The following is a 14,002-nucleotide window of genomic DNA, read 5'->3' as shown; positions in this document are numbered from 1 at the left end:
CATGCAAGATCTATGTTATTTACAGTAGAGAGTATGCCCTGTTCATAGGGTTCATTGCATTGTATCTGCTTGCATTACATAAGTCTCCATAGATAAGAGGGTCAGCTAAATGCCTACACTGTCCATCTAGATTCTAGATACACACACAAGCTTGTCCCTATGCAAATGCATATCATAGCAGATAGAGGACCATCTGTAGTGTGTAGTGGAACAAATTAAACACTAGGAGGTAATTGAAAAAAAGCCAATTCCACCATGTATAAATTGGGCACCTAATCACATTAACTCTATAGGTTAAGACAAGCAACATCTGTCAAAAATAGATTCATATTGGGTGAAAAATTGGGAACATGACGAAAATACCAGATTTACAAGCTCACGTGTCTTGTACATCGACTGTTTTTGCTACTGACGTACAATGAAGTGTGTTGGGTTGAACCAGTTGAGCAATGTTGGTGAGAGATTTAAGTATAGATATTGTAAATGTACATCCACTGTGATCACTATGGTTCCCGGTGACAGCTGAGAAGCCACTTGGGCACCATGACAATATCACACAGTATTTATTCAAATTAGTATAGACATCATGCCATGTTTGACACCCGATTCTTATCTGGACCACTCACAGCATGTGTCAGGGCTTGTAAACATTCAGAGGTTAGGTCAGTTTCATTAGATAAACCTGTTATAAATGCTGAGGCACCACAGGAGGTCAATCCACGGGCCTGGCATCTAGGCAGAGTAAGGTTCACCAGACAAACATATAATCCCCCATAAGTGTTGGAGCCGTCTCTGTCAAACAAAGTAATACGTAAGCACCGAATTGCATTGCCTAATGCCTATGATAAAGATTCTGACTGATTAAGTCTTGTTGGTCTTCTTGGTTCCCATCATAGACTATAATGTGTGTTGTTCATGTTCACACTAAAGCGATTAAAGCTTTGTAGCTTTAATCTCGGACATACATTGAAAATCAATGGTACTATAGCCTGTAGTTGTGTGTGTGCCAGTGTGAATGCACCGTGATGATGAGAGTGGCATTTGGCACATGTACATCATTCATTAGTGGTCCAATTACGTCTAGTCTCCACATGTGGCATCATGCAGGGCAGGCTGAGTAAGCTCCATCTCCCTAGCCTAGTCTCTATCCTTTAATATGCATTAGTATAATAGTATAATGACATTATGACACTCACCCGGGGGCTGTCAGGAGATGCTTCCCAATAGCTTAGTCACATTAGGACGACTATATGTCCTGGGCACTTGGGAAAGGCTTGAGGTTCCAGGTTCGCTTTCTCTCTGGGTGAAAGTAGTGGTTTAGATAGACCTGAGACTTGAGGTTCAAGTTAAAGCCAGTGTATCCTGTCCAGGCCAACTTGCAGTGTGCCCGTCAGTGTCCGTTGCACCGCCAATCCTTTGCACGGTGATTAGCATCAATTTCATCGGGACTTCACTGACTTCAGTCAAGCATTAATGCTCAAACTTGCCTACTTGCAGCAGCAGCAGTGTTAGCAGCTCCTCCTGTGTGCTTCTCCTCTCTCGCTTCTTCCTCTGCCCCCTCGCCTCCAACTGTATTGCGATCCCAATGCCGTTTCCTCGGTATTCGGTAACATGGACGGAGAATCAGTTCCGAGCACGATTCTTGTCATTTTAATTGTTTGTTTGCTCCGTGCGTGTATAGTATGTAGCTGCGAATATAGCCCCGCGTCATATTTCACAAAATGCCAAATCCGAGCCAATTCACAATTCAATATAACCTATGGGAATAGACAGAGCAAAGTAGTTGATCATGCTTTTTCTGCTCAGCTCACACAGGTAAATATAAAAACTATGCATGTAGCATTACAGGACTGTACATTAAGTAGAACTATGTTAAAATGTGTGGAGGCTGAAGCCCAATTCTAAAGCTGCAGCTTGGCTATGCCAACTCTGAACAGTAGAGCTTGCTTTACTGCACATCCCGCGCGCCCTCGGAGACCACACGGCAGGAGCCATCAAAATAATGTGTAGTTTTTTTTTATAACGCCTTTGCCTTCAAATCCGGAGGATGTGTATCTGACTGCAACAAACCCCGAAACAGTATACTCTGTGATTCATTGTCTGTCGGTACTCCTCGTCCTCGTGTCTCGCCAGTACGGATCTTGAAACGCTTCCGTTCCTTCCACATCGAGCGAAATATCCCAGGATTAATCCAAATCCAGACGCGTGCTGCTGAATCGGGTGCAGAATGTGGTGTCTCTGCTCTCTAGCGCATTTGGTGCAAGTCGCACCTAAATGTATGTATTAGGTAATTAATGGCATCGCATGCAATGTGTTGGGAAATCAGAGAATTCTGTCAGTCGATCTGGGGCGGAGATATAGTGCGTAATAGACATTTAAACCAACGCCTCCAAAAGGAAGGACGCAGGAGCAACCTACCAGACCGGTCCTGTGCCATGATAATATGACTGCCATCTAAATCTGAACATTATTTGTAAGATTATTATTCACATTTAAAACACGGGGAACTAAAGCGTACTCATTTGAAATAGTACAGGGAATTGTGTAAAGTTCTATGTTATAAAATAAAATAGGCATAGGCCTATACTGCTGCTGCCAATCGCCATCCCCAGCGCGCATGCATATACACGCGCGTTCCCGTTAAAATAAAAATCTGCCATGAATCCCAAAAGTGGGCTAAATGCCAGAATGAACGACAGTGAATGAAAGTGCATTCTATTTTTAAAACCATCCATTGCGGTTTGCTGCACTGAGTAGGCTAGGTATTTGTTAAAGTAACTGGATATCTTTGAAACAAACAAATGTAGACAAACAGATTTAGGCATCCTTATTGCAAAGGCAGGATAGGCATTCACTCCGAATAGGCCTATATCAACATACATGATTAAAAACATTTTAAAGTTGAGTTACAGGCTGGACAAAATGCCATGGAAATTATTAACTAATCTCAATATCTTTGTTGGTTGGTCTAGTCTAGTGCTCTTCTTACCCAAATACAGTCACACGTGCACACGCATGCATGCCCATCTCCATGGAAACTAATAAAACAGAGGGATTGCAATGAGAAGACATCGACAAATGAACTGAAATTACATCAAATCTGAAGTGAACTGTGCTGGTCTATATTTATTGGCAATGGGAAAACATCTCTGAAACGATTCTATTAGGCAATTTAGGCTAGATAAATGAGCAATATGAAAATTCGACTTAAAAAAAGAAAAGCCATCTTCATGCATGCGCAAAAAAATCACACCCATGTGAAGTGAGGGGCGCTAATATAAAGTCTAACTTATGTTGCTTAGGTGATGTATAGTGATGTGAAACAAACGGTGCCAACACAAACATTACACGCCATTAACAATAAAGAGACAATATGACGTAATGAGGCACATTATCACGTACATTTTCCCTTCATTGTCAATGGTGTTTTTACTGTATAGGCCTACTGTATAGCCTCAAAAAAGTGTTCCAATGCGGCTGCATTTATTACTAAACTAGGCTAGAGGTTTGACTGACTGGCCAGTGGGATTTGGTTCAAATAAAGGAGCGTATTGCTATTGGTCCACAAATTGAGAGAACCACAAGAACGCCTTCAAGTAAACCTGGAGAATGAAAGGTCTATTATTTGTTATTTGTTGCGGAGAACAACAGAGGGTGAACAACAGACAAGCCGAGAGGACAAGGGAAGGAGTACAACACGAAAGAGTACACCACCTACACTCGTTTCCATGGCAACTACCACACTAGAGCAAGCAATGATAGTCCCCATCTCTTCCTATTTAGAACATTGCTCAGTAGGTTCCATAACACCATAGCACTGCTGTGCCCCAAACAAGCTATGATAGCAGAGAGCTTGTTTGGGACATAATTGGTGCAAAATGAGGACATTATCTTTCAAATTGCATTTAATTGTTGTCTGAGAGCCCAGATGAAAGTGACACAATAGGGTTATCACATTAATCGCCTGATTTCAATTATTTGAGATAATCACTAATGTTTTTGCATCATCTGTATAATTTGTTCGAAAAATGTAGTCTATTATACATATTATTTTTTCTTTTTTTTAAGAAAATAGCAGATTTACAAGCCCACAAGTAAGCTTTAGTTATTACATTTTTACACCTGGTTTTAATTCAACATGCATTGGCCCTGCCTATAAAACGGGTCAAATCCCCATTGTCAAGCAGCCTACTTTAAGAGAAAAGAAACATGTTACCAACTTGACATCAAATGTAGTCATTACTCATGCAGATGACTCTCTGTAAACAGATTTCAGGTGAAAAGATGCATTAATCACCCATAAATTGGCCCCAAGTTGATTATGGAAATGTTATCAAGCCTCCCTAATCAAGCTTGATTATACTCTGTCACACTCACACAGCAATAACACATGCCAAAAATAGCCATTCTACAAGCTCACAATGAGTTTCAGTGGGGTGTGAGCTAGTAGATCTGCTATTTAAGGTCTTGATCCTCGTTAAGAAGAGGCAACTGCCTTGAGGAAGTGTAAGGGCCCTATGCATGTTTTACTATTTTGACAAACATTTTAAAATTGTGAAAATAGTGTATCTACAATTCTACATAGACACCTTGTGAGGTTGCAGATCAGCTATTTGAACTGGTTTATTTTGATTTTTTAAGCATAAGCAGATATATGTCCAATACACTCAGTTCCACTATGTCACAACAGATGTTTCTTCTGGGTGGAAAAAATATATATATAAAAAGTCTAACAAAAAAAATACAAATTCAATTGTTTACAATTAACATTTTTTGTTCAACAATGATGTCTAAAAACCCCATCTTAAAAAACAAACTATATTTATTTCTGCCAAAAGGTAAGGCCTCATCCACCTCATCCTAAAACGTGAAAAGTCACTTTTTTAACAGTTGCACAAGGAAAGTCACATTTCAAGAAATTACGTTGACGACTTGACGTGATAATTGTGGCAATTGATAAATGTGGCAATATAAGTGGAATTAATCCTTCCAGAGGTATTCTGAAGGAAAGAGGACAAGAGTAGATTATTCGGGTTGCTGTACAGTATAACGGGGTTAAAATACTTATTTTACCCAGCCTATAGCAATCATACAGTAGCCTGGCTAATAAGCCAGACTAATATCACACAACACTGTCGCAATCTTCGGTCTGGCTTATTAGCCAGGCTAATCATACAGTGTAATGAGGCTCTTACACCTGTCAATCAATGCCCCAAGGCAGACTCGCGCGAAGGAGACACGTGACAAAAATAACAGATCTACAAGCCAACAACGTAACTTAGTGCAACGTGTTAGAATTTCAGATGTGAAATGACTGTATACATTAGGCCGCACTCTTGTAAAGCGTACGACTAATTCTTACCATGTTACGTATTTCACGTAATATGTTTTGGGACATAGTTTAAATCAAAAATATATATTCCTAAACAATGTATATCCAAACATTTTCCAAAACACTTGATGAATTTCTAGCTAACTTTATTCTGATTCCAAAACTGTGGGGACTGGGGACCCTGTTACATGCTTATGCATCAGCTTTACCTACCCATGCCCATGAACATGCTTGAGAGACTGTAACGTTTTCATACTTTGAGAGCCAGAATATGTACACTCACTGTCATTATTGCCGCCCTTTTTGTGTCCATAAAAAATAAATCAACTCAGTCAAGGTAACAAATAAATAAAGAAAAAATGCATGTTTCCTTAAGTCTCATGTGGCAACGGCACTCTGCTTGACAACCATCTTCTGACGGCTGCCTTTTGATGCCGACGCATCAAGTCCTGTCACCACTCCCGAGGTGCTGGGGAACCCGTGAGCAGCCACATACTTCCGGTAGGCTTCCCGGATGATGCGGAAGGCTCGTGCATTGGCGTAGGGGATGTCGGTGACTGGGTCTCGGTACAGCGCGGCCTTGTGGGTAACGGGGCACACCTCCTGGGCGGGCAGCTGGGGACATACCTGTGCGCTGCCCGGGAAGCCCACCTCCAGAGCCTCGTCGTCACTGAACGTTATGTAAGTACGAGAGCACAAACCTCCCGCTGTTAGCTGCGAAGGCACGGTTGGGTTTGTTGGGGCTGTCTGAGGAACGTCCTGATCCAACCTTTGAGAAGAGCATGAATCATAGAAAGAAAACATATTGACACTTCTGAATTATGCACTGCATTCTGAGTCACGTTCTCTGCCATTACAATGAGAAGAGTAATGAGCACTTTCTCTGCGTCTAACCAGTAGGTATACTAATCTCCCACTCCCACCTCCCTCTCTCAACTAATTTTAAAAAGTTTCAACCAGGCACTCATGTGAATAAAAGTCACTTGAAAATTATAATATCTAGTGCTCTTGCAAGGAAGATATAGCCAAACAACAAATGAAGGTCACGGGCAATCAAAAAACAGTAACAGCCAGTTAAAAAGCCTAAACTGGCTTTGTAAATACATCCTACATCCAGTTTTTTTAATGCCTGGGACGTCGTATATTTCCTTGTCCGAGTCATTTAAAACAAAGGTTCATAAACTTTTAAGATCAAGAGTCATCATGTCTTCCCGGGACTCAAGCTATAGTGAAAATACCTAATTTACAAGCAAAAGCTGCTATATTCACTACAATGTTTTATGTATAACTTATGGAATTTCTTAGATTTATTCATCTATGAAATAATTCTGAAAAAAGTTTGAATTTGTTTTTAATGTAAGAAAAAATGTGAATTCTTTGGATATTTGGGGAAAAATAAAATAAATAAAACAAAGGATATTAAAAAACACATTGACAATCCAAAAACAGGTCCCGACCGTCTGTCTGGGAAACGGTGATTTACGGTGATCTACCTCCACCACACACATTTTCCTATTACTACTGCGTTCAGAAAGGATCCATCTACCCATTTTAGTGATAAAGCTTATGGCCCCTACACACTGTAGGAGTTTTAAAGTTGTCGGCGAGTCATCAGATTGTTATGTATTTCACACTGCAGGAGTCTTTTTTTTAAATCGTCTGTCATTATATCGTTGTGGCTTTCACACTAAACGATTGGTCGCTGACTAGGCATTACACACTGCAAGAGTTCACCAAGATCGATCTAGACCCGATACATATAGGCAACATAATTTGTTTTTTATTTCAATTCATTTTGACATCTCACGCACGTGCAGGATACCGTGATACAAGCGCGATACCGACACAGGACGCATCTCTCTCTCACACACACACACACACACACACACACACACACACACACACACACACACACACACACACACACACACACACACACACACACACACACACACACACACAGGGTACAGGCTACAAAAGGTCAAAAAGTTTGCTCTGAACTGTTGATTCCGGTGCGACATTATTCAAGTGAAATGCGTTGGTTTTATAGACTATTTAACAGCAACATTGGGCTAATATAGCTTGCATGTAAGACACAGGACAGGGAATTACCCAAGGAATAAAGGTTATATAATTTATCATCTTACAGTCGACACGACAGACAGACAGTGTCAGTGAGTGCTCTCATTGGCTGTAATACAGGACTTCTCTGGATCGCAACCCATTTCATACTGTACAGTCGGCGACAGAGCCAAATATCAACACTGCTTGATATTCAGAAATGGTCAGGAAGGCGTCGGCGAGCACTTTTATCGGCGAGTTTTGTCAGCGAGTGCCAAAAATGGTCCCCAACAGCATAATCGGAGCAAATATCGTGCAGTGTGTACGAGCCATAACAAATTTCTCTAGAGACTAACCGGAGGGGACTCCCTCTTTCATTGGTGTGTCGCCCCGGTTGAACCTAAACCCCAACCTTTAACTTCATAAAAAACTATGCCTAAACCTAAAGTTAAGCCTAACCTCGTTAAAGCTTAACCTTAACCTCACAGAAAATATGCCTAAACCTAACCTCATAACCACATCGTCCTGGGGGAAAAAAACAGGAAAAGAGAATCTCGTCCTTACCCTTCCACGTCCACATTTTCTTCCTTTAGCATGGAGTGCGAGACGAGAGGCATGAGGACTGAATGGTAGCGAATGGTTGGGCCTTCAAATTTCCGCTTCTTGTGCACCTGTTTCTTCTTATCGGCCTCCAACCTCTCGTAGTTCTCTTCAGGAATGGAAATAATCAGTTCAATTGCATCATCACTAAGCAGCACACCCAATAGACAATAAAAATAACATTTCCACGTGATTTTAGATTTTATACGTTGGCTATTCAAAAATAGCACATATACAAGCTCACAGCGTGTTAGCCTTTGTTGCTAGTGAGGAGTCACTTTATACTGCGCTGCGATCTTGTACATCTGCTTTTTTTAACGTTTACAAAAAATCTTTTAAAGTGTGAGAACTACTGATTTAGAAAGAATATGTAGAATTGGCCTAAGCTCTTAATGGGTTAATCCGGTTGATGCCAAATTTTGCACAACAGATGCCAACGATGAACCTCTGCCCCAAATTGTCCAGAACGGCTTGTTATAGCGCCACCAGGAGGCCGACTTTTATATTACCGGTACTCCTCCAGATTCTGTCCAAAAATCCCGCAAATCATTACACATCCAATCATCCAATTGCCATACAAAGCATAAGAAGAAATGGCACCCTTTTCACATTGGCCTATTATAGCGCCACTAGGAGGCCACAACCTGACCTGCCCTGGTGGAGACCTGTGCCCTGAGGGGCACTTTATCTGGTTGGTGTTTATTGTGTTGTGCTGAGACAGTACAATGCCTGAGAGAGAATACAGAACTAAATAGCCTACTGAACCGAGTCAGGCAGAGTTCTAAGTGGTACGAGTGAGTGAGGGTAGCATTGGTTGCAAATGCAAACATGTTTTCTTATTCTTACCTAAAGATCTGATGTTGATTTCAGCCGTTAGCTTGGCCTCCGCCAGCAGCTCATCCTGTGTAAGAGGCCGGTCGCGGTGAGCTCCTCTCCGGCGCCTCGGGGCATCCTGTCGTTCTTGCAAGCGCAGATTTGTTTTTCGAGTGTGCTCGCTGGTCGACTGCCGCACAGACTTCCGAGCAGCTATAGAAGATAACATGTGAACAGCTTTATGTATATGGTTGAAGTCTTTAATGAATGTGAACCCTTTTTTTGATATGAACAAAAACAGCATGTTTCATCTGAAAGATAGGATAAATGTTTTGCCAATAATTAAACACACATAGTTGTCATTCAAATTTAGGTCTTAATCAGAATTATTTTAACACATTTGCCTCGATGAGGTTGGTGTATTACAGTGCATAACAATGCAAACCCGGTTGAAAATGACTTTAAAAGACTTATTGTATTATATTACTTATGGCTCCCTAAACCCATTTAAGCACGACTATAACGGTGGAATTAGTTCTCAAAGCACCTCATAAGTTTTAAAGGAATTACTTATGAAAAGTGGCTTTCAAATCTGTGTTTTTAGGAACCTCTGTGTGCAGTACAAGGCCATTTCTGGTGGTATGGTAGGTGCCAAATGTTCCACGTCCAACAGGGAAGATAATCTAAGGTGGTAGTTTTATATTAAGCACAGACAAAGCCCTTCTTAGAGAGATGGCCAGTCAATTTTCATTACTGAAGACATAATGATCCGTGATGAATGTAAGAGTGTTGGTATATGGCATCAAGAGGTTTAAAAGTGATACAAGTGGGTGCTGTGTGTGTCTATAATTAATTACATCTCCATAATCTAACGTGGGAGAACAACACTGCCTTGATTACTCTTTTTTCTGAACATGGGAAAGAATGCATTGTTCCTAATAGCCCAATTTTATCCGATACCATTTCTTGATGAGATTGTCGTCATGGTTAAGTAATTTTGTCGCTCAACCAAATGCCACAGTGTATAATACAGTAAAGGGGAGATCTCTCAATAAGAGAACCGGAATGACGAAATGTATGTGATCAATTTCCTTTGCTCTGGACACTTTCTCACTGTTTCTCACATTCTTGAATCTTGAAATCCCTAAAAAGCTCTTTATGGTAGATCTGCAGTGTTCAAAGAATGAGAAACAACGACTTATTCATACAATTGGAAGCTTACACGGATATGAGTAATGGCTCTGATTTCACCAGGATATGGTGACTAAAGGAAGATTAATCATCACCTGCAAAAATAATTTGCCTATATTCACAGTGGCAATTTGCTCTTACATCATACTCGGGTGTAGATTGAATTTGATTCCCACGCCATTGGGGTGAGGTAAGAGTAATGGAAGGTATCTTACTCTCTCCAAAGTCAGGGAACTCTTGTGGAATCTTCCTCTTAAACTCAACCTTGGCTTTCTCCGTCTTCTTCAGCTCTACAGCAGGTCTCTTGGGTTTGGGCTTGGCAACTTTCACAGGTTCCTTAGATGAAACAAATAGAAATGAACCACGTTTGTTTCGGTTTTAGAGTAGTATTAAACAGGATATGGGGAACCGGAAGATAAGTCATCCATCCCATAGACCAGGGATCTTGTACCTGAGGTCTGCAGACCACTTCTAACTTAAGTCTGTGACGCCATGCCTCACAAAAATGATCTCCCATATGGGCCTGTTTGCTATGGCTCAATACTGCTTTGTGGGTAGTTGAAGAAAATAGCATGTCCGAAAGTGACGTGTTGTAAGCTTGTAGTTCTGCTATTCTATATATATATATATATTTTTTTAATGTATGGACATTTTTCAACATGAAAACGACTGAGTGATTATGAAAACATAATTGTGATTAGCTCAAATAATTGCCATTAGATGATTATGTAATAATTGTGACAGGCCTATTCAGTAGCCTAGTTAACCACTTAAACCCCAGCATCCGTATTGTGGGGAAAACATTTGCAGAAAATAGCAGATCTAAAAGCTCATAATGTGTGGCAAAGATTCTACAATCTTTGCCAGAAGCAAAGATTTGAGTTAAAAACGTTCACTCATGAAATAATATATATTAAAAGAACATTTTGTAGATCTGCTATTTTCATGAAATGTGTACTAAAAACCTTTTTAACTACCGGTATGTCATGCCCAAAATAGGTATTGATTACTAATCAATTATCTTATTAAATAAATAAAGCATTTGTGCTAATTGAGGGACTGTATTTATATACATCGGCCACATGACGTCTCACGTCGTCAATGTTTAACTGCTGCCCTAAAGACACTGCCATTCATGTCATTATTAAGTGCTCTAAACAAACATTAAAAAGTCCATAGACCTGGCCGCCATATGATGTAATCTTCAAAAACCATGCATTGGAAGGGCTATAGTGCCCGTCAAAAAAGTATAATCGATTAAATCGATTTGTTCTATTAAAGGTTGTGCCAGACTAGCACTACTTGATTCAGACAAATTTTAGCAGCATAACTTTGACTCTTTAAGTTTACCTTGTAAGCTTTAGTGATGACCCGCATCTTCCTACGAGGTCCTTCATCTTCCTGGTCACTGTCCGGCTCGTCGCCCTCGTCAATGTCAAAGTCACTGTCCACCTCGTCCTCTGTGTCTGAATGTTCTCCATGGTACTCATCATCTCCATCTTCCTGGGGGGGGGGGGGGGTAGACATATAGTCACATTATACTTTCATGTATCGTTGCCGTCGGGCAGAAAGTTAAAAACCTCATCTCTATTTGGTACATAAAGGCCCTACTGGCCTACTTGATCATACTACAGTACACTACCGTCACACAAAAGCATCAAAAGTACTTTGTAGCTATTTTTTAATTTGAATCCTGAAAAGTCACATATCAGGTAGACACTTTGAATTTCACAAAGGCCTGCAAGCCAGATTTATTGTTGCCATATCACTACAAAACATTGGCAGTTTTATTGAGTGGCAGAATTTATTTCTTGTGCAAAAGAAAAAAAGGCTCAACGGTGTGTAGCATGAGGATTCGTCTAAGCCAGTGGTTCTCAACCTTTTCTGGACGCGAGCCAACCCCCAAAATCTGATAAACATTGTGAAAATAGCCGATCTACAAGATAAGATCACAACCACTGGAAGTGTTGTGAGCTTGTAGATCAGCTAGTTTCGCATTTTGTACCTACTTTTTATAGTAGTTTATTGATTATGCCTACTTTGTATTCTTTTTTCTAATGAACTTTTCTTCTTTATCCACCCCAGGTATATTCTTTTTTGATTGTCACTTTACTGTTAACTGCGGACCCCTCCAAAAATCGCGCGGGGAGTCGGGGACCCCCAAGCCACGCACTGCGAAGTGCGAACCACCAGCTCTGATCCAGTGCTAGCCCCTTTCGGGACCCTACATAAAGCTTTTCTGAAATTTAGATGAGTTTTATGTTGGGTCCCTGCTCACTACTGTATTTTCGTATGGAAATTCCTATATGCGGAAGTGGAGATTCTCTCTAAAATAGGACCCGCGGCATGTGACGCCATTATTTTCCTTGAGTTATTCTGAATTCGGTAACTTTAAGTAGCTATACATCCAGCTGCGAATATCTCCTGTGGCGCGGAAGCCGTTAAGTATTTTTAATCTTTGTTTGACCGATTTGGTCGCTTTATTTCTTCTTGTTTGTTTACCGTTTATTGTACCGCCTCCCGGTGTGCGGTTGGCTTGTGAGGCTACGTCCCTGCCTCTGATCTGCTGTGTCATAGCTATAGCGCCACTAGCTAGCCAGATAGGCGGTACAATGAGGTGTCAATAAACAAGGAAGGAAAAGAAGAATCCAAGCTTCCAAATCGGGCAAACATATATTAAAAATACTTAACGGCTTCCGCGCCACAGGAGATATTCGCAGCAGCATGTATGGTATTGGGTACTTATACTTTACATATTCAGAAAGCCTCATACTGAAGAATATCGTCAAAGAGCGCGGAGAGGCGGTAAACATGTAAACATGAGCCAGTAAATGTTTTAATCAGGTGGCATGGACGACGTGGAACAGGACCCAATGCACTGGGTCGAACAAATGTCAGAAACTTCAGTAGCATTTGGGTTCTGCTTGGAGGGCTAATCCAGTGCATTGGACCAGGGCTACGAACCACTAGCCCTCCAAGCAGAACCCAATGCTACTGAAGTTTCTGACATTTGTTCGACCCAGTGCAACTCATAGAATTTTCAGAAAAGCTTTATGTAGGTTCCCGAAAGGGGCTAAAGAACCACCAGCTCTGATCCAGTGCATTGGACCAGGGCTACGAACCACCCATCTAAGCTGCTGTCTGCTAACTAATAATCGTTGCAAAACATCAACGGGCAAGCAAGCGTAAAGGATCGCTCAGTAACGATTCGGGTAATGAATCAGATAGATAAAAGAGGTACTGTATAGTCCCGACAAAAGGAACCATATCTGTCAATGTCCAAGATGCTAGCATTAGCATTGCTAGCTATCTATGGGTCGGCTAACAGCTAACACAGCTAATTTACGTTACGTTGACTTTGTAGTTTGTACTCACATCGTTGAATCCGCCGTAAGTGGTCTTATAGAAGTCGTCGTCCTCTTCAACATCCAGTAGTTTGGACATGCGGTTCCCCGCAGTTTTGCGGGGCTCCCGTCCCACGGCCAGACTCATGGTTGCAGTGCTACTGCTAACTCTAGTTAGCTAACTCCTCACTAGCAACAAAGGCTAAGCTGCTGCTCAGCTACAACCTTAGGATGCCTGCCTTGCCTGGATGACTCGTTTGGTGACTTTGGTCACTCCGTAACTAGCTGTCCTTTCATAGATTTCTATCACAACTGTTAGATTATACGTTACAAAGGCAGTTTGTGAGTCTCACTCATCAAACATCACAATGTGTGGCGCTGTGAAACCACACAACACTCAGCCACCTCTTCTTGTTGTGCTTTTGCACAATTTCAATTTGCAGCGACTGGAAACTATAAGGTTAGGTGCATTGTCGCCATCTACTGGTTCGTCTGGTGTGACGCGAGGTATCTGACCTATCTGACTTAAAATAACAAGTGAAAGTGTACACTGTACAATACAACAATCGCCGTTATTTTAGATTGTTTTGTAGTAATCGTACAACATAAACTAAACATTAAAGAGACTTTAGTTGTTACTGTACAATACTCTAAAACAGTT

At 41.1% G+C, this 14,002-nt stretch overlaps 1 protein-coding gene across 1 annotated transcript; it reads right to left on the bottom strand.

Annotated features, from left to right (window-relative positions):
* Window positions 1-4,590: 4,590 nt before the first annotated feature.
* vps72a (vacuolar protein sorting 72 homolog a) lies at window positions 4,591-13,771 on the bottom strand. The gene is made up of 6 exons (XM_083762805.1): window positions 13,373-13,771; window positions 11,348-11,500; window positions 10,213-10,333; window positions 8,840-9,019; window positions 7,958-8,102; window positions 4,591-6,101 (listed from the first exon to the last, which is right to left on the bottom strand). Exons 1-6 carry the CDS (start codon window positions 13,487-13,489, stop codon window positions 5,711-5,713), a joined length of 1,107 nt encoding a protein of 368 aa, XP_083618931.1. The 5' UTR covers window positions 13,490-13,771; the 3' UTR covers window positions 4,591-5,710.
* Between the last annotated feature and the right edge of the window lie 231 nt (window positions 13,772-14,002).

This window comes from Protomyctophum parallelum, assembly GCF_964188405.1.
Source record: "Protomyctophum parallelum genome assembly, chromosome: 1".
Lineage (NCBI taxonomy): Eukaryota > Metazoa > Chordata > Actinopteri > Myctophiformes > Myctophidae > Protomyctophum > Protomyctophum parallelum.
Note: the sequence above shows the minus strand (reverse complement) of the source record. Positions and strands in the feature narration are given on the sequence as shown.

Coding starts and splice junctions, on each gene's coding strand:
- vps72a (XM_083762805.1), bottom strand. CDS start 13,489: ATGAGTCTGGCCGTGGGACGGGAGCCCCGCAAAACTGCGGGGAACCGC. Junction 10,334..11,347: donor TCATCACTAAAGCTTACAAG/GTAAACTTAAAG, acceptor GTTTCATCTAAG/GAACCTGTGAAAGTTGCCAA. Junction 8,103..8,839: donor AATCAACATCAGATCTTTAG/GTAAGAATAAGA, acceptor CCATTCCTGAAG/AGAACTACGAGAGGTTGGAG.